We start from the raw sequence: 20,464 nt of genomic DNA on the forward strand, positions 1-20,464 counted from the left end.
ACCTTCTTTCTCAAAACAACAATAATAATTTGCAAAAAAGCAAACACAATAAAACCAGCACTGGTTCTAAAGGAGCAGGTTCGCTCTTAAAATAATGACAGAATTCAGATTAAAAGACCGGGGAACATTTCTTTTTAAAAACTCACAGCTATCTCTTCCTAGAACTTTTGCTTCTCAGGAAAGAACTCACCCCTCTTCCTAGGTGATAAAAGGAATTATGTAAATACCTTGATAGACTCACAAGCAGTGCCAAGCTTGGTATCACATGCCTTGAAACCCAGCACTCAGGAGGCAGAGGCAGGGGGATCTCTGTAAAGCCAGCTTGGTCTACATAGCTAGTTCCAGGCCAGACTGGGAGACTCTTGTTTCAAAACAAAAACAAAAGCAGGAAACGAACAAAAAGACTAGCAAATTAATCTGGACTGAAGCCAGTTCCAGTTTAAAAGCCAGAGCCCAGGATCAACTGGGGACAACCCTCTTCAAGATGGGATCTCCAAAGACTACATGACTAAGCAGGTGATGGGAACCATCCATCCCCCACTCACAGATGTGAACAAGGTAAGAGGCTTGTGTCAAACTTTGGTGCTTAGTGACAGCCAAAAATAATATCCCCCTAAGGGTTTAAAATTACTCAGCGATTAAAGTTAATGATAGGCTCAGGGCATAACAGGATTGAATTTCAAAAATATGAAGCAGAGGAGCTGGAGAGATGGCTCAGTGGTTAAGAGCACTGACTGCTCTTCCAGAGGTCCTGAGTTCAATTCCCAGCAACCACATGGTGGCTCACAACCATCTGTAATGGGATCTGGTGCCCTCTTCTGGTGTGTCTGAAGACAGCAGCAGTGTATTCATATAAATAAGTAAATCTTGAAAACAATATATGAGGCAGAGAATTCACAAGATGGCCCTTGTTGAAGCCTCAATGCTTAAATGGAGAGAGAAATGTCAGGCGAATAATGGAATTCAGATGGCCCCAGACTAATAGAGCTCATGTGTTTCCAGTTCAAGGAATGAAGGACCTGACTGGACGCACTGGGGCTTTGGAAGCCACATGGTCACCGTGGCAATGGGTAACTTTGTTGCTGCAAAGCAAAGGCAGGTGGAGACTCTGAGTGAATTTGTATTTATAAAACTAGAGGCTACCTGCAGGCTTAGATCTTTCAAAACCTACTTTAATAAGGGTTCTTAAACACTTCAACCTCCCTTCTAATCCACCTATCAGAGGTAGGGGAAAACAAGGCTTATAGGAAATGGGGGGGGTGAGGGGTGGTAGGGGACCTGTTTAGTGTAAGACCCCCCCAAAACCGAGGGTGCCCCAGCACCCCACACCCCAGAAGGCGACATCCAAATCACTCGCGAGAAATGGTCTCGATGCAATAACATGAGGATTTCTTTATTTCCAGAATTCTGGATTCCACAGCCGTACCCCACGCAGGGGTAGAGGACTGAGGACCCCCGTGCAACTGAAGTCAGGGGTATTTAAAGGGGAAAAATCACAAGACAGGGGTTGGAGGCCACAATTCACAAGGCAAGGGGTGGAGGACAAAACATGCACGGAATGGGGAAGTACAGAATGAGGAAGTAAGGAAGGTTAGAGATTATCTAGAGCAAACGTCCTTGGGGCATAGTATAGTTAAACATTGGAACTAGAACAGGGTGGGCTATCTTTCTCTAGCTGAAAGCTGAAAAACAAGTTACTCGATGCTGGGCTAGTTGTTTAGAGGTCTAAAAACAATGAGTTGGGGGTCTCTCATTTAGAAGTAGTTCTTTGGAGTGATTCCAGTCTTTGCCGTAAGGATATCAGCAGTCCAATCCAAAACACCAAACATGAATTTAGTGAACATGAAAAGTATCTCAATTCAGAAGAAACCAGGAGGCTCTGCTGAGTTGGCATGAGTCCTCAGAAGCAGCAAGAAGCAGCCAAACTACCATGAGAAGTTCTCTGGCATGTCTCTCTCTCTTACAAAGTCACAGCAAGCAAAAAATCAACAAAGACCAGCGAAGCCTTGCATGGTGTCAGTGAAGACCAGTAAAGCGTTGCAAGGCGAACCAATGCAAAAGCATCCTCTCACTGCCTCTTCTTAACATTTATATTCTTTCTAAATATCACACACCCTCTCGAGCATCTGCTCCAGCAAATCAGACGCCCTCTCATGAGACAGCTTCCATAAAAGAGTGTCACATGATACAACTGAGTCTCCAAAGATGTACAGAGCCATAATGGGATGTCATGCCTTGTGGTAGGAACTTGACATTGGCCAAGGACAATGGCTTCGGGCAGGAATCTGATGTTAGGGCATAATAGGGAAGTAGGTTAAAGCAGGAATTTTTACCCTAGGGTGGAGTGCTCTGAGTGTACTTGACATTGATCAAGGTGAACTTCCTCTCCCAGCCTTTGTTGAGCAGGGATTCCTGTGCTGTTCATGATCCTGCTCCACATAGGGTGGAGAAGCTCAGAGTGAAGGTGAAGTTCATTGTTCCTCCAGATCTATGGATTTCTGAATTAAGCAGGTGACCCACCCAGCTGCCTAAGCAGTAGAGCCAAGGACCACCAGAAGACTTCCCTGGAAGTCTGGGGGAAGGGGCTTGCCCAAACTGTTAAAAGATCTGACCTCAATTAAAGTATTGTCCTGGCCTCATTCTTTTCGCCATTTCCACATCTACCCCTCAGCTTCTGTTCCAGCAACCCAGTTCGTAGTAGCTGCAGGCAGCTACAGAATACAACACAAAGAAACCAGAAATGTCCGCTTCAAGTAAGACTTACCCCAGGGGCTGCATTCTGCTAATCCCTACCTAACAGTCTAGGAAGAGAAAATAAAAACCCAAAAATAGTTGATATGAAAATTCTAAACACACTCAAGAGGGGCACTCAGACCACCCTGGGAAGAGAAAATAGAATTCAGGTGGGGGGGGGGATGGGAACAGGAGTGGTCAGTTGGGAGATGGTTCTGGGAAAATTGAAGAGAACTGGAAGGTATTTGGGGGAGATGTGGAAACCTAGAGAAGGAATCTATGAGGGTGATCTTAGGCCAGACTCTTTAAAAACAGATTTACTTATTGATTTTATGTATATGAGTACACTGTAGCTGTACTGATGGTTGTAAGCCACCACATGGTTGCTGGGATTTGAACTCAGGACCTTCAGAAGAGTAGGCAGTGTTCTTATCCACTGAGCCATCTCTCCAGCCCTAGTCAGGGTGCTAGTAATGGAGGATACAGAACCTGAACCAGTCATCTTCTATAACCAGGCAAGGCTTCAAGTTGTGGGACTGGGACACCAACATAGCCACATAAACCTTCAACCAACATTTTGTCCTGCCTGCAAGATGTGCTGGGGCGATAGTGGCTCAGAGCTTGTGGCAATGACCAACCAATTATTGGTCCAACTTGAAGCCAGCACCTTGAGAGGGAGCCCACACCTGACCTGGACCCAAAGTCTGGGTAGCTAGAGACCCAGGATAGAAACAAATAAGACTGGGTTGGGGGGAAAGTCAGTGAAATGATCCCTAATGATACCCTGCTATACTCATAGATCAGTACCTGGCCCAATCACCAGAGGCTTCATCCAGCAACTGAAGACAGCTGTTCTCACATGAAGCCAACTTCTGTCTTCAATTTCCAGATGTCTATAGAATACCCTAAATGCCCCCCCAATGCCCACACCCACTGTCTTAGTTAGGGTTTCTATTCCTGCACAAACATCATGACCAAGAAGCAAGTTGGGGAGGAAAGGGTTTATTCAGCTTACACTTCCACACTGCTGTTCATCACCAAAGGAAGTCAGGACTGGAACTCAAGCAGGTCAGGAAGCAGGAGCTGATGCAGAGGCCATGGAGGGATGTTATTTACTGGCTTGCTTCCCCTGGCTTGCTCAGCCTACTTTCTTAGAACCCATGACCACCAGCCCAGGGATGGCACTACCCACAAGGAGCCCTCCCTCCTTGATCACTAGTTGAGAAAATGTCTTACAGCTGGATCTCATGGAGGCACTTCTCCAACAAAGGCTCCTTTCTCTGTGATAATTCCAGCCTTTGTCAAGTTGACACACAAATCCAGCCAGTACACCCACGCTAAAGAAATGACAGTCACCAGGATTGTTTGACTAACCCTGAAACCATCTAACCACATAGGAACCTTCCTGAAGATGGCTTTCTGCAGGCTGTCAGCCCCACTACTTCCTAGTAGTCACTGCTCCACACAGGGCTTCTCATCCAAGCCCAGGGTGTATGCCATGCTAGGTCAGTCTCTGAGCATGCCTCAAACCTGCCTTGTATAAACACAGTCAGGACAAAATGCTGGAATGAAAAAAAAGGCTCAGACATCAAATCTACAGGAGGCTTAGGTGCAAGGTCAAATCTGATGGAAATTCTCTAGGAAGCCCTTGATACCTCATCAATTACTGAAGATACAGAAAAACGGCACTGACTCACCCTTTGCCAACCTCACTCTCTGCATGAGGGTGTGTGTTTGAGATGAAATCTCACACGACAATCAAAGTTGGCCTAGAACATATTGTGTAGCTGCCAGCCTCAAATTCACAGCAAACTTGGCCTTCCAAGTGCTGGGATTACAGGCACGCACAGCACAGTGAAGCTCTGAAATCAGTAAGAACGGCAGTGGTAGTTCTTCTAAAGGGTCTCCCGTGCCCAGACAGGCTTCAAGCTTACTTTGTAGCCAAAGATGGCCCTGAACTTGTTTTCTATTACTTTCAATTATGTCTGCATAGCTACATGTGGGTATATGCACCTGAGTGGGGGTGCCAGGGGCATCAGATCCCTTGGAGCAGATCTCCAATGAGCTGTCAGATAGGTGACGTTGAGCCATCTCTTCTGCCCCTAACCTTGAACCTCTGATCCTCCTGTCTGAGTGCTGGGATTACACCACAGAATGCAGCATTTATAAAGTGTATATAACACAATATTAGAGCTAGGGGTGTGGCTCAATTGATAGAGCACATACTTATATAGCATGCATGGTGCCCTGGACTGAATCCCCAGGACTACATATGATTATAGTAGCAGTAGTAATAGTGATTAATAACAATAAAAATAAATAGGTATGGTGGTGCAAGCCTGGAATCCCAACACTAAGAGATTGGGAGGCACAAGTAGGATAAGAAGTTCAAAGCCAGCCATGGCTACATAGCAAGTTTGAGGTCACCCTGGACTACATGAAACCCTGTCTCAAAAATAAATCATCAAAATAATATTAGTACCAGACATGGTAGTTTATACCTTTAACCCAACACTCAGGAGGCAGAAGCAAGCCAGCCTGGTTTGTACAGTAAACTCCCAGCTAGGCTTAGAGAGGCTCTGCCTCAAAATTACACCTGTGACAAGAGGAGAGTTCTGGGATGCACCATCCAAATCTGAGCAGCGTTAGCTTTCCAAAATCACGCTCTCAGCAGCAGTGCCGTCCTGCAAGAACTCAGAAACTAATATAGATCAAAGCCTGCAGAAAAAGTCCCGGCAGAGGCAGCATCGCGGTGACTGGCATGAATGCCAGCACTGTTGTTCTCATACACTCCATGAAACACAGACCGTGTCTGGGTCCAAACACAGGAACTCTTCTGAGGACCGAAACATGGGGTGGATTTGGTAATTCAAGCCTCAGTGAATACAAAAGTAAAAAACAAACAGACAAAATGTCTCTTTCTGGGGAAAAAGAAAATAGAACAAACAAACAGATCAAACAAAGAGTCACTTTAGCACAGTTGGACGCGGATCTCTGTCAGGATCACTTGATCCAGCTTTAGGAAGATGAAACCGAGAGGCAGAGGGAGGAGGGGAAGGACAGAAGGTCGTGAGGGAAAGCCGTGTGCGGTTTCCTTTGGGATCTGGCCCATCTCGAGCAGCTCTGGCTGTGTGCCAGGCCTGCCTATCCAGTCAATTGCCTGAGCTTACCTGCAAGGCACCCCAAGCCTGGGACTTGGTATACAGTGGAGTTCAAGGGGCGAACTTCAAACAGCCAGACCACAGACCGTGGTAAAATACAGACTGCTGGTGTATGTTCTGCTACATCTTAGTCAGTAGTGGTAGCAGTAATTAATGCTGTGATTAAGCAATGGGACCAAAAGCAACATGGACGGAAAGGGTTTACTTCACTCCCAGTTCCATAGAACAGTTCATCATCAATAGCAGCGAGGGTACAAACCTGGAAACAGGACCTCATGCGGACTGTAGAGGGCGCTGCTCACTGGCTTGCTCCCGTGTCTTGCTCAGCCTCCTTTCATATAGAACCCAGGATCACCAGCCCGGGGGGTGGCACCACCCATGAAGGACTGGGCCCTCCCTAATCAATTACTCATTAAGAAAATGCCCCACAGGCTGGCCTACACAGTCCCACCTTATGGAGGCATTTTCTCAAGTGAGGCTCCCACCTCTCTGATGACTCAGGTTTGTGTCCAGGTCAACACAAAACATCGTCCACTGAAACAAAGGCGCTTGCTGGTTACAGGAAGAAGGGGGAGAGGAAGAAGAATGCGACACTCGTTTAAAAATATAAAATTTATTCAGAGTCAATAAGACCGTTCACTTTCTACACAGGCTTGCTCTCAGCTAATAGCCTCAAGAGCTCACAGCAGTAGTAGATCACTATCAGATGTAGCTCATGCTATTGGACTCGGAGAAGGCTTGTTTCCCCTTTTAAAAAGGTTAAGGCTCAGTTTCCAAAAGGTAGTTATACCATTTAGTTTTCTGCTGACAAGGCTGGGAGTTTGGGGCTAAACCGCTGCAGAGAGGTTGGGGGTGGGGCGGACAGGAGACAGGCTCCCCAGCTCACTTTTGCAGCCTGCAGAGAGTGTGATTCTTTTCTTAAAGGCTCCTTCCCTTGGAAAATTTCATTTTGTTACAAAAACAAAACAAAACAAACAAAATAACAATCATAAGACAAAAGAAATCTTCAGCATACAAACAAGAAAAGCTAACAGTGCTTTCTTTCTCCACTCTGGCTGGATGAAATGCGTTGTGGGAACAAACACCGCTCCTCTCGGTTCTTAAATGAATCTGACCAATCATCACCACTCCTCACGGTTCTTTAAAGAATCTGACCAATCAACACCGCTCCTACACGTTCTTAAAAGAATCTGACCAATCAGCAATTGGTCCTCTGAGACTTGCGGAAAATAATCTCCATTCCATTGCTTTCAGATCAAGTGACCACAAATTTGTCCTTTCCCTAAAAATAATCCTCCATTTTCCTTTCAACCTGATAGCAGAATGCGACTGTAATAGGAATGCAGTACGGTATGATGACTTCACCATTTACTATATATAGTACTGAAGTCAACACCTAAGTGTGCTAGCACATGCCTGTAATCCTAGCCCTTGGGAAGTAGAGCCAGGATAGTCAGTTCTTGACCAGTCTTGGCTACATAGTGAATTTGAAGCCAGTCCGGGCTAAATAAATAAGACCCTGTCTTTAAAAAATAATAATAAAGATTAAAGAAAGGGAAATTAAATTAGAGTTTCATTATTGAGAATTATCCTATTAACAAATTCCAAACATACCCTAGAAGCACTTTTTCTCCATACAAAGATTTCATTCAATCAACAATTGTCATTTTACAAGCCTGTGTTTCCACTCAAGAATTGACCTTACAATTCATTGAGCCAACACAGTAAAAAAAAAAAAAAAAAAAAAAAATGTCAAAAAAGACAACTGTAGGTTCAGCCTCTGGCATGAAGACGGAGACAATCACCACGTAGAAAAATATTAACAATAAACAAACAAGCAAAAAGCCAACACAACAAAACAATATTATTTTTGCTTTTTGAAAGCCAGTTCTGGGAAGCCACGTTTATCCACGGTACATCAGTCCAGCGCCAGGTTGGGAGATCCGTTGCCCACAATCATCTTGCTGTAATTCTTCTGTTGTTCTTCCTTAAAGGTGTCCTTCACCTTCGCTCTCTTCAGCCCTCCATCCCTGTGGACAGAAAGGTACACATAAGAAAGATAATCTTTGCCAATGAAGAAACAGGGCCACATTGATAACTCATGTCTCATGGTACCAGGACACTCACTATAAGCAGAGAGGACAAACTCTGGTCTCTGCTCTACAAATAAGCAAGTGTATGTCCCTTTGAGCAAAGAACACACACTCTGATGCAGTACACCTGCATGCCATTTCTCACCTGAAGAAGTAGAATTTTTCAGGTTCTGGGAATCAAAGCCAGGTCCCTGGGCACGCTAAGCAGGTGCGCTAGCACTGAGCTATCTCCCTAGGGCCCATTCTGTTTTGTTTCAAAACTTAGAGCTGCTATATTCAATATCTAAACAGAAACAAGATTATTAAAGCCAACATGTTTCCATAGTTTTTCTTTTGTCCCCCCTTTGGGATAACCAAACATTGTTTTTTCTTTTATTTGTGGGTGGCTTGCTGGTAAACGCTGTGCAAAGAGATGATGAAAGTGTATATTAGTGCGTGGGTTATAAACACAGATAAACTTGTCAAAAAATCAGTGATTTAGTCATTATTCAAGTATAATCCTATGTTTAAGAACTTTATTTTTATTCAAAACATATTTATACATTTACCCTCCAAAAGAGATTTAAGATAAAATGAACAACAAAACCATAGCTGCATTTGCCCAGAAGCTAGTGCAGGATAACCCACTGGCTTTCCTCCTCTTACAGCTGTAGTAGAGGCTAGTGCAGTTGGAAACGGCTTTCTTTCCTCCACTCAGAGCCCTGAGTCTTAGAACTCCCTCCAGGGCCATGAACTGCACATCTGTCTGGGTTACCAGAGCGCTGCTTCCCCCACCCCCACCCTCACTCCACCCACCACCTCACCTTTCCTTCTTTGGACAAAAGGAAAGGCAAACCAGAAGACCTGGGAGGAGGCTGGACTACCAAGGGTTGCTCACCCTACAGTGAAAAAAAACAAAACAAAACCATACTAGATCAGAGGTTCTCAACCTATGGGTCGCAACCCTTCGGACAACCGTCTCCAAACGTATTTACATTATGACTCATTAACAGTAGCAAAATTACAGTAGTGAAATAGCAATTGAAATAATTCTATAGTGTGGGTCACCACAATTAATTAAAGGGTCACAACATGGGGAAGGTTGAGAACCACTGTGCTAGATTTTAACTCGGGAGGGGGAATGGAGGGGGTGCTGATGAGAACTTGCTTACTTTCTATTGTGACTACTGAACTTTAGCCCAGTTAGGCAAGTTCTGACCGTGCTGATGATCATGGGTCACACAGTGAACCGAATGCCACGGGGACAGAACTCGACCTTCACAGACACCTGGAGCCAGTGCAATGTTCAGGCTCGAGAGTCACGCCTAAAGCACAGCCTGCAGTCCACAGATGTTTACAGGGATCGGTTATGGGAAGTTTCCATGAAATAAAACTATCGGCTGTGGCCGGGTCCTTAGAATTGTGCACATAAACCTTTTTTCCCTCCAAACGAGCTGCCTCTAACTATTCTTAGCATTTACATAAATGTTGAACAGTGAGAAAGAAAGGCCCAAAGCAAACCGCTGCTGTAGACAGCGTCCGTTCTTCAGGCTCCTGGAGTCACTCACTCCTGGACGGTTCTTCTCCCCAGCCACCCCGTGAAGCAGCGCAACTATCATCTCTTACCTCTAAGGCTTCAAAGCGCTATCAAAGGCCCCACGTGAGTAATAACAAATCTCAGTTGTTTTCCAAAGGTGTAGCTACCTAATAACCAGCGTAAAAGGATCATACAGCAAAAAGCCAGGGGTGGGGGCGCACATCTTTACTCCCAGCTCTTGGGGTGCAGAGTAGGAAGATCTGAGTTTGAGGCCAGCCTGGTCTACAGGTCAAGTTCCAGGACAGTCAAGGCTACATGGAGAAACACTGTCTCAAAAAAAAGTAATAGTAATGATGATGATAATAATAATAATAATACTCTCCTCCCAAAATGTCACAGCAGTTCTTATTCACCTGCAAAGAAATCAGTCTAGATGGGTTCACTCATACTCAGCAGCTGAATTAATAATACAACCAGAAAGGCAGGATGGCTCTTTCCTTTGGAAAAACAGGCCAGGTAGTTCCAAGTAATCTTATTTATAAGAACAGCTTATGATACAGTAAAAAGAGAAAAATTAAAAAGGTTTGTTTTGATTTTGTGAGACCAGTTCTTACTCTGTAGCCAAGGCTAGCCTAAAATTCACTATGTACCCCAGGTAGGCCTGGAACTCATAGGAATTCTCCTGGGCCTGTCTCTCAATACTAGGATTGGAGGTGAAGATCAGTGTTGACAGAGATGCTAAGTAAAGCTGATGAAGAGTCTAGCCTGAGGCTGACTCCCTCCACTGTCGCTCTCCAAATGTGCACTTCTGTCAGTACATCCGAGCCAGCCACAGAGCCGCCACGTGCTTTTCATAATAGCTTCAGATCGACAACATGGCTAGCATGCCAGATAAGAGGAAGTGTTGGGGAAAAAAGAGGTTTTAAAGAGAAGAGGGAAGAGGAAGGCGGCTTCAACCCACACATGGACCTGAAGAATCACTAAGACACGTTTAGCTTCAGGGAAGTCCGGAGTGTTGTGTTGTAATGTTACGGTGTTACAGTTTAACGTGGAGTGTTGTGTTGTAATGTTACAGTGTTACAGTTTAAGTGGAGTGCTGTGATGTTAGTGTTACAGCTTAACACTTGTAGAATACATTGCACAATGTAAGATGTTCCTCTTAGCCTGCAGCTTACAGCAAATCGACTGCTCTCAGTCAAGAATTCATACTCTCAGGAGTCATCTGGCATCTAACCTACAAACTTCCAGCTACTTTCATCTCTCATCAATTTCTAAATTATAGCTAATTAGCATAATAACTTCTAAAATTGGCCTTTTGCTCTAAAAGATAGTGACTTGTCAAAAAAAATTTTTTTATTGCCAGAAAAACGCTGGGGTGGTATAAATTAACTGGCTTCAAGATAGGTAAATGGGCAAAATATATTCTAGTGCTATGCCCTACTGTTGGATAAAAGAATATAAAATTCTAGCCAGCTCATCTTTGAAGATGTAGTCCCCAAATAATCCCAAGCCCCCAAGCAGAGGATGTTCTTGGTTGCTCATGACAGAGAAACCAAATTGGAGAACACAATCCAATGATCTCAACTGAACTCACCACAGGAAGTGTTTCAAAACATCCAGAGCTCCCAGAGCTTGTATTGCACTTGCTGGGCTTGAACTACGGACTGTTTGGTGGCAGCTCCTGGACACTGTATAAGAACTGCGCTCCTCCCACGAGGTGGTACAGTGAGCCTCACTGCTCACCGTCTCGCTCCCCACATTTCTAACCTCACTAATTTATGAGGTGAAGCCAAACCCCCAGCGGGGCAATATTAGACAGTGAGGACTTTTAGGGTTGAAGAGGTCAAAGGGGTGGGGCCTTTGTGGTGAGGTCAGCACCATTAAACAGGTGATACTAGGGAACTTGCTGTCTCCACGCTTGAACAAAGAAAAGGTCATGTGAGCACTGACCACGCAGCATCTTAATCTCAAAGCTCTAGCCTTCAAACTTGAAGGAAACAACGTTTGTGAGGACGCTAGTATTGTGCTATGATAGCCCACGCTGACTAATACAAGACACCTACATTAATCTTCCTCAGACTAAAAATTTCAAAACATGGAAGCTGTAGTTACCCATTAATCTCACTTCCTTCCCCTCTTCAAGTTCTAGTTTCTAATACAGTGAGAATGAATCACAGCTGGCCCTGCCCCTAAGCCCAGGCCCCGCCCCAAACCCAAGCCCTGCCCCTAAATCCATACTCCCTCTCCTTTCTTCATTTTACCTAACAACTGTCATCCAGCAAATGCTACCCTGCAGTACCCAGTTTCCTTTGTGGCTCACTGCCACCCCATGACTTGCAGCAGCAAACAGATATAAGTTTGAGTGGCTTGTACAATTTCCAGTGTATGTGCCTATGGAGATGGGTGTGCCCTTTATCCAATCCCCACAGCCAGCCATTTGCTATGCACACTGGGTGCAGATGGAGCTGCCATCTTAGGCCATAAAGTAGGAGCACATGTTGAGTTTGGTATAGGAATAAAGACTAAGTTTATGTTGGCCTGAACTCCATACTTAAGTGGGAGAGAAAAGCTTCTACCTTATTTTAGTCATTGTTACATTCTTTTTGCTAAGTATGATTACGTTAAATATGTATTTTTTACATTGAACGCAAGTGCTTTGGAGAGGTCTCTTACCAGGGAAGTTCGGTCAGTCCTCCTTGTACAGCAATAGCGGATTTAACCCTGTTTGCAAATTGAACCGCATCTTCTCCTTCCTGGTTAAATGAGAAAGTTGCACACCTTGACTATGAAGCCTTTAAACACCTCAAAGTGTCTCATAATCGTTTTTATTCATTTTACAATACTAAATACAATACTCAGAAACAGTCCATTTGCTAAGAAAGAAGAAAGGCATGATGGGAAGGATGGAGATACCCAAGGCGTTAGGCAAAGGCTTTCTTGCTTTCGTCTGACTGAATCAAAGACTGCACATCATCTAAGCCTTACCTCTCTGGTCATGGGAGGCATGTACCACACATCGCAGACAATGGCCCAGCTGGTCATTATGCGAAGCAAGTAGCTCACCATGTTGTATTTACTACTGTTCCAGAAGGCATCACCGAACTGGGGGTTATACTGAGAAAAAAAAAGAAAAGATGAGATGTTCCAGCTGTGAATTCCATGTTGGTCTCTCTTCCAAATCAGTGTCTTTTAGGAGGTGAGACAAATGGGCCTCTCAGACCCCAAGAGAATTCACTTTACTTGACAGAATTTTTCACAAGAACTAAGCTAATCGCAATAATGTCTATTAGTGCCAATGGCTTTGCTAAAGAGCCCAGAGTGCTACACAGAGAACTCTTCTCATGACTCCAAAATATGTGACTCCACACTTAACTAGAAAGTCAACGAAAGCAGAGATCAATCAGATTAGCCCACCATTGTTTCCTTACACAACCTCCACATAGCCATGCTGTCTGTCTGTCCATCTACCTACCAGCTATGTCGTTCTGTATCTATGCATCTGTCTACCTATCTCTGTATCTAAATCTCTACCTACCATCTCTGCATCTATCACCTATCAATGCAAGTATCTAGCATCTATCAATTGTCAATTATCTAAATTGAGCACAAAATATACTGTACAAAGAGCCAAAGAAGCAAAATACACAATTGTTCTTCATTCCTGCAAGTTTTAAGTTTGTAACAATATCAAATAAAGTTAACACTCCAATGCCACTCCCCTTTAAAATAAAAATAAAATAAACTTTAGCTTTACCTTTATTGCCACTGGATAGATGGTTCCTCCAATTTCAAAGCTTCCCTTTTTAAACATCATGACCGAAGTATTGTTGATGCAGGTACCTGGCAGAGTGGAAAGGAAGTGAGCCACTTTTTAAAAACAAATTTTAAAGGGAATTGCTTTAAAAATTGCTACATTGTGTGTGTGTGTGTGTGTGTGTGTGTGTGTGTGTGTGTATCTGGAGGTCAGAGGACAATGTAAGAGAACCATCATCTTCATCCACCTTGTGGGTCCCAGAACTTGAATTTGGGCAAACTCCCCAACCTACTGGCCCAGGAATTACTTTTCTATAATTTAAAATATGATCAAAGCTGTATATACTTTAATGCTGCTTTACAAGTCAACCCCTGCTTAAAGAACAATAAAAAAAACTTGAGCAATGTTAACTACAAACTCTCTCTTTGCCATTAAAAGCTCAGCAACAACTCCATCATCAACTTATCAATTGGTGATTTCAGTACATTCCACAGCTAAATAGTCATAGTCCATGCTATTTAATACCTTTATGGAAAAATTACTTTAAAAATCAAATAGGTTCTGTGACTCATCAGAAAGCAGGAAATGAGAAAATATCCCCTCCTCTCAGATAAGGAGACAGTTCTAGAACATTCCTCAGATGGCTTGTAGCTGCCTGCTATAGCTTGCTAGTAGTCTCTGTTCTTACCTTCTGGGAAGATTAGAATGGGTAACTTTTTCTTATCAGTGATGTGTTCTCTTAATCTGTAAGAAAAAAATAAAGAATAAATCTACCTTGGGAAGCAAAGAAATAAGAGTCCTTGTTCTTCATATCCTGCTAGTAGGAAAAAAAAGCCCTAAGAAGAGAAATAAGAGATAAAAGGCAAATGGAGACTGGAAACCAGCTTGCTCTCATTTTCTCTAATTCTGGGTGCAGTGGTAACCTCAGCTACTTTGTTTGTTTGTAACCAGGTCTCATTAGCTCGGGCTAGCCTTAAACTTTCTATGTAGTCAAGAATGACCTTCCTGACCTTCCTGTTTCAACTTTCCAAGTTCTGGGACTACAGGTAAGCACTACCAAGCCCAAATCTTCTCCGGACAGGCATGTGGTGATAGTTCCTTATATGAAGGGGGGGCAATTCTGAGCATAGTAATTGGTCTGTATTATGGCCATTAAGTAAGAAAGGCCATACACACCAGATGAGGGCATCAGATCCCTCATTACAGATGGTTGTGAGCCACCATGTGGTTGCTGGGAATTGAACTCAGGACCTCTGGAAGAGCCATCAGTGCTCTTAACTGCTGAGCCATCGCTCTAGCCCCAGACTACAGAATTCTTCAGTCACTCCTATTAACTGCAGACAAATCCAGCTGCAAACGTTAAGTTTGCATGACTTTGTTTCCACTTTAATAATCTGCCTCCCACCCCATACTTTTGGCCAAAAGACCCAAGTCAATCAGCTTTTCCAACAAAGGCCAAAAAACCTGGCCGTTTACCTCTTAGTCACAAGATGTCTGTCCTTTATTTCTGAGCGCTCAAACCAGACATGAGGACAAGCCTTAACCATGGCTCGCTGAATGATCCCCATCAATCCACCGTGAACCTGTCCGACCTAGACAATCAGGAGAAACAGAGAGGCATAAAGGCCTGGCCACCAAAAAAGGTTAGGGGTCTGTCTGAGGGAAGGAAAGGGGATCAATACATTCCTAGTCTCTGCTCAAAGCAAGACTGTATGCCTTCTGTTGATGGCTAAGTCCTAAAACTAATCAAAGGATTGGCAAAGCCAAACAAGAGTCAAATATGCTCTTTAACAGCACACTGTAAGTTCAACTCATTTTGCTCCGCTGACTGTCCGGGAACTCTGAAGAGCAGAGATCCCTCAACTTCATCAAGATTGAGGAAATAAAAGTTAGAGCTACAGTGAACTATGCTTTTGAAATGCACCCAAATAACAAGGATTAAGCACTTGACTGCACACCCTGATTCAAGGCTTTGGGACGGGCACTCTCACACCTTGCTAGGGAAAGAAATGAGGAAGACATTTAACAGCTCTCAAGATTACATATTTAATTATCCTTCATTTCAATCACTTCTCTTCTAGGAATTCTCCCTGGAAATACGGCATTGGTAAAATGAAAATACATTATCAAAAAATTATGAGCTATAATATTGTTTATTGTTGTAAAATCTTGAAAACTGCTTAAGTGTCTAAATGGATAAAGACAGATGGGTAAACAATAGTGTCAATCTCAGTAGAGTGTATGTGTGTGTGTGTGTGTGTGTGTATGCATATGTGTGTGCATGTGTATGTATATGTGTGTATATGTGTACATGTGAATGTGTGCATATGAATGTCTGTGCGCACACAGGTATACACATGCACATCTACAACAGAATATTGTGCAACTGTCCAGAGGACGAAGCTGACCCCCTAGGACAGATAAGGAGTGCTGACTTCCAGAATACAGTGTTAAACAACAAAGACGAAAGAACAGATTGAGTGTGTTGTCTTTTGGGCTAGAAGAAACGTAATACATTTTTACTCTTTTAGCCTTTCAAGAAGAAATAATTGATTACAACCCAACCTTGGGAACCTACAAAGGAAGAGACCAACAACAGTCTGAGATCATCAGTTTCAAGTGTATTATAATCAATTCTTTGTGGGCCAGAGAACAGAAGAAACGGGGTGTGGTCTCAGAAACACAGCTCATAATTAACCAGTTGCTGTGGTTTGAACATGTTCCCCAGAACTCCTGCACCAGAAACTCAGTTCCCAATATAACAGTGTTGGAGAAAGGACATAATTAATGTGAAAGGTCTGGATGACAGCTCTGCTCAAATGAACAAATCAAAGCCTCTATAAATGGACACTTACTGAAGCTAGAGAGATGGCTCAGCAGTTAAGAGCACTTGCTGCTCTTGTAGAGGTTTTAGAGGATAAACTGTAACTGCTGTCTAGTCATAGAAAATCCAGTGCCTTCGTTGCAAGCTTTTGCTGCTTCTTCCCACTCTTTATCCCACCCCACCCCCACTTCACCCACTATCACTAGGTGAGAGAGAAATGAGGATAGAAGAGAGACAGAGATCTATGAATCTAATTTGTTTTCTCTTTGAAAAAGATTACTAACAAACTGCAACCAACCCACCAACCCCACTTCTCAGGGACCTAGCATTTATAGACCCTCTGAAAATTCCCAGAATCCCAAATGTCACACAATCACAGAAACTATCTGCAGCTGGCAAAACCACACCTCTACTAGAGCATGAGACAAATCATAGTCAACTGCTGCAAGGCTGACCCCCATAGCTGAGATTAAAACAAAAAATTATTCTTATAATATCTCTGTGGTTTCTGAAGAAGCTGAAAATACAGAATTCTCACTACAGCCTTCTTCTGGCCTGCTAGGGAGTTGCAAGCACATGACACACAGACATGCCTACGGTCAAGACATTCACACACATAAAATATAAATATCTTTACAAAGGGAGAGGGCTCTTGGGAGCAGACCCTCCTCTTACAATTCCAATCCTTCTGATATATAAAGACATGACAGTCAGCTCCTCACTACAGGTCTTCACACAAGACTCTTCAGCCTGTCATGAACTAATAAATTCTGGTCCCTACAAATGACCCCATCTGCAGTTTAGCACGAGACAGATCTGCTGCCTAGATATCTGCCTCCCATCTGCAATGAAATCTCAGGCCTGACTTAACTGTGTCACGGAGAAAATCAAATGCAGTGGATGGGAAGCACAAGTCAGCATGTATCAAAGATTGATACATTGTGTCCTGGCCTGGGCTGAGGTTCTCCTGAGGGCTGCCATGGGTGGCGATTGCAGTGGATGGGGGGATACCTAAATACCAAAATTATATACATAATTGTGGTTTTATGACACATATGTATGCTGTTTTACAGTTTTAATTTTTCAAAGTATATAACTATCAATTGATTGCTAACCTATAAAAGGACAAAGAACCAATTCCCATCACTTTTTTTTTAAAGTTGACAAAAAAAAAAATCCATTGGGTTCAAGTACATATATTAAAACGTATTTGTCTGAAAGTTATGTGTTCTGAAAACTTTATTTCACATACTTATTTACCTTGATGGGGAAATGAGCATGTGTGTTAGGGTTTTACTGTGTAGCCCTCAGTGGCCTGGAACAGGATATGTAGTCCAGGCTGACTTCAAACTTACAGCTATCCTCCTGCCTCTCTCTCTCTCCCGAGTGCTAGGATTATAAGAATATGCCACCATGTCCAGCCTGCACATTTATTTTAGACAGTTTTATTTTTTTTCTTTTCTGACAGTACTGGGGATAGATCCCAGGGCTTCACATGTGCTGGGCAAATATTCTACCACTGGGTCACATCTGCCTGCAGCCACGGAACTTACAATTTTAGACATATCAAACATGTACCAGTGAGTGGTAATTTTTAAAAAGGCCTTGTTGGCCATACAAACTGTGGTGGATGGGATATGCTTGACCTAGGGAGTGGCACCATTAAGAGATGCGGCCTTGTTAGAAGAAGTGTATCGCTGTGTGCGTGGGCATTAAGACTCTCATCCTAGCTGCCTGGAAGCCAGTCTCCTAGCAGCCTTCAGATGAAGATATAGAACTCTCAGCTCCTCCTGTACCATGCCTGCCTGGATGCTGCCATGTTCCCACCTTGATGATAATGGACTGAAGCTCTAAACCTGTAAGCCAGCCCCAGTTAAATGCTGTCCTTATGAGAGTTGCCTTGGTTATGATGTCTGTTCACAGCAATGGAAACCCTAACTAAGACACAACCCATGGATAGTGAAAGCCAGTATATACACTGGCGGTCCCACTGACTCACGGCACACACCTAACCTAAAAGCCTGCCAAGGCTCTCCCAGAAAATCATCCCACACCACCACGGCCAATCTGGAAAACTGACCAGTGGGCATACCGTCCTCACAGCCCAACCCATAACCTACAACCCACACCAGCGAGACTAGGAGGAGATCCCGGGACCTGCACCCAGCCATCCCGTCCCATGCACCACCTAAGGAATGCACTTAACCGGTGAGCAGAAAAGGGAGCTCTAGTTGGCATATGAGCTTCCTTTGCCCAGCCGAGGAAATGCCAAAGCAAACCTGTCAGAGCAACAGAAAACAAGATAGAGGGGAAGCATCGGAATGTGGTTTCTCTTCACACCCGGCACAGGGCACTTGGGGATGTGGTTTTGCCGTGGACTCTGTGGTTGCTGTTAAATTTTCTGCTCTTTCCTTTCTCTTCTTTGGAGACTATAGACAAATCTGAGAACTGTGGCAAACACACACTCTGGCTTCCTTGCTAGATCATCATTAAAGAAACGGGTTCTTTTTTTAATTGCACTTATCTTTCTGAAGAGAAAACTAATTGGTTGGCAGGGATCTCTGAAGAGGATGACTTTAATTTTTACAGTATAAGTAAACACTGGCTTGGATGTTCAGAGCAAGATGAAATCAACTTTACAACGCTCTGCCAGAGGAGACTAGCATTTCAGTGAGTTGCTCCTCGGCTATCACAGCAATTCTCTTTGCATTGTTGGTTCCTCATGGCCAACCTGCATGCTATGACAGACTTCCTAGTTTGCAATCAAGCACGCACACATACATGAAACACTAACAGGCTGCTCTTACCATGGCATAACATCCATCCGTTGCCAAGATTAAGACATCGATGGGAGAGGTGTGATTGGCAACACAGATGCCTCCCTTCTGGGGTCTGTACTGTCTGCAATTAAAACAACAGTAAGCACTACACCTCAGGAAACACTTGATAGTTTACAGAACAGCTTGCACAGACTTGCGCAATGATGACAACATTATTTAATAACATTAAGATTAAAAAAATTTCAAAAACAATCACATTCATTTTAATTTAGCAGATGACTTTGCCTAGCGACTTGTATTTTATGAACAGAATTAAGTATTTTATCTTAGGAACCAGGGAGAGAATTTTAGAAACAGGGAGACTAAGCATGGCCAAGTCTCCAAAAGGCTCCTGCCACCAGCATCCTCTTCAAAACAGACAGATCCAACTCAAAGCCTGACTTTGAACCACCCTTAGCAACCAGATGCAGAGCATCCACTATTCATCTATCCAATACGATATGGGTGCCCACACCCCAGGAATCACGGATGAGAGAAGCGCACGTACCCCACTCAGCACAGCTGTCTGTGAACACTACTCAGTGTTAATTATTATACTCCTTCTGAAAGCACAAGGCTTGGTTATGTCTGAGGCACCTCAAAAGGCAATGGGGAACACAGAATAAGCGCTCAGATCCCGCATGCTGCCTCCCCACCTCCTCACAGTCCTTGTCACCCCGGCAGTATCTGTCTGAAGCAGGGCAGCCAGGCACCAGACACTCACTTGTTATGATAATGGATGGTGCCAGACAGGGACCGAACACAGATCCTGCAGCAGGTCAGGTGCACCAGTTCGCTCAGCCAGTTTTTGAGACTGAAGGAAAAAGAAGCCATTTTTATTATTTGTTCTCGGTACTCCTCAGGAACGGCATCCTGCGCTCTGCTACACTGAGCAGCAGCTTGATGCTTGCAGGCGCAGTGATGCATTTGCTATTAAAGGCCCAAAGGGTGCCAGGAGAATTAGATCAAATTCTAGAGGAAGTAGCGTCCACCCTGCTAGACTATAAGAAAGTTCCAGCCAAGGGCAGCTGAGGTTCTAAGGCTGCCTGTGACTGAGTCTCTCTCTGTCTCTGTCTCTGTCTGTCTGTCTCTCTCCCTCCCTCCCTCCCTCCTTCCCTCCCTCCCTCCAGGTCTGAGGCTTTCTCCCTCCCTCTGGGTCCCTCACTCCACTTTCTTTTATCCCTTCATTACTCCTTTGGAAAAAAAATGTCCAGTTTGAACTAAAGTATGATGAAAAATCAAATAAAAGCTATGAAGATGAAGTAAGAATTCTCAAAAATCACTTTAGACCATAAAATTAATGAGAAGTCTACAATTGCTAACTTTGTGGACACAGCTAGGGAAAGAAGACAGTCCTACTTATGGCTGGATAGAAGGAGACAGGTCCGTCACCTGCTGTCTGGGAGCTGGCCAACCAGTGTAGTTCCTATAATCAGCAAGCTGATCCCAATGAAAGCCAGGGTAACCCTGAAAGAGAAAAGAAAGGCTACTGCAAACATTCACCAAATAGCAGGACTGTAGCCTGAAGAAGTCACTCATAGGCTCGTAACAGTGACACTGCAAT

General features: G+C 43.8%; 1 protein-coding gene across 2 annotated transcripts in view; it reads right to left on the reverse strand.

The window, feature by feature from the left end:
• Positions 1–6,488: 6,488 nt before the first annotated feature.
• The window catches only part of Gpat3 (glycerol-3-phosphate acyltransferase 3), a 55,755-nt gene continuing 41,779 nt past the window's right edge, over positions 6,489–20,464 (reverse strand). For both annotated transcript variants that reach the window (XM_052199365.1, XM_052199366.1), the window contains 9 exons: positions 20,293–20,367; positions 19,625–19,714; positions 18,889–18,982; positions 14,734–14,849; positions 13,946–14,001; positions 13,258–13,343; positions 12,489–12,617; positions 12,177–12,256; positions 6,489–7,924 (listed from right to left, as the gene is read on the reverse strand). In XM_052199365.1, coding sequence (XP_052055325.1) covers positions 7,813–7,924; positions 12,177–12,256; positions 12,489–12,617; positions 13,258–13,343; positions 13,946–14,001; positions 14,734–14,849; positions 18,889–18,982; positions 19,625–19,714; positions 20,293–20,367 — 838 coding nt within the window. In that variant the 3' untranslated portion in view covers positions 6,489–7,812. The remainder of the gene's footprint in view (positions 7,925–12,176; positions 12,257–12,488; positions 12,618–13,257; positions 13,344–13,945; positions 14,002–14,733; positions 14,850–18,888; positions 18,983–19,624; positions 19,715–20,292; positions 20,368–20,464) is intronic.

This window comes from Apodemus sylvaticus, chromosome 11 (assembly GCF_947179515.1).
Source record: "Apodemus sylvaticus chromosome 11, mApoSyl1.1, whole genome shotgun sequence".
In the NCBI taxonomy this organism is placed as follows: Eukaryota; Metazoa; Chordata; class Mammalia; order Rodentia; family Muridae; genus Apodemus; species Apodemus sylvaticus.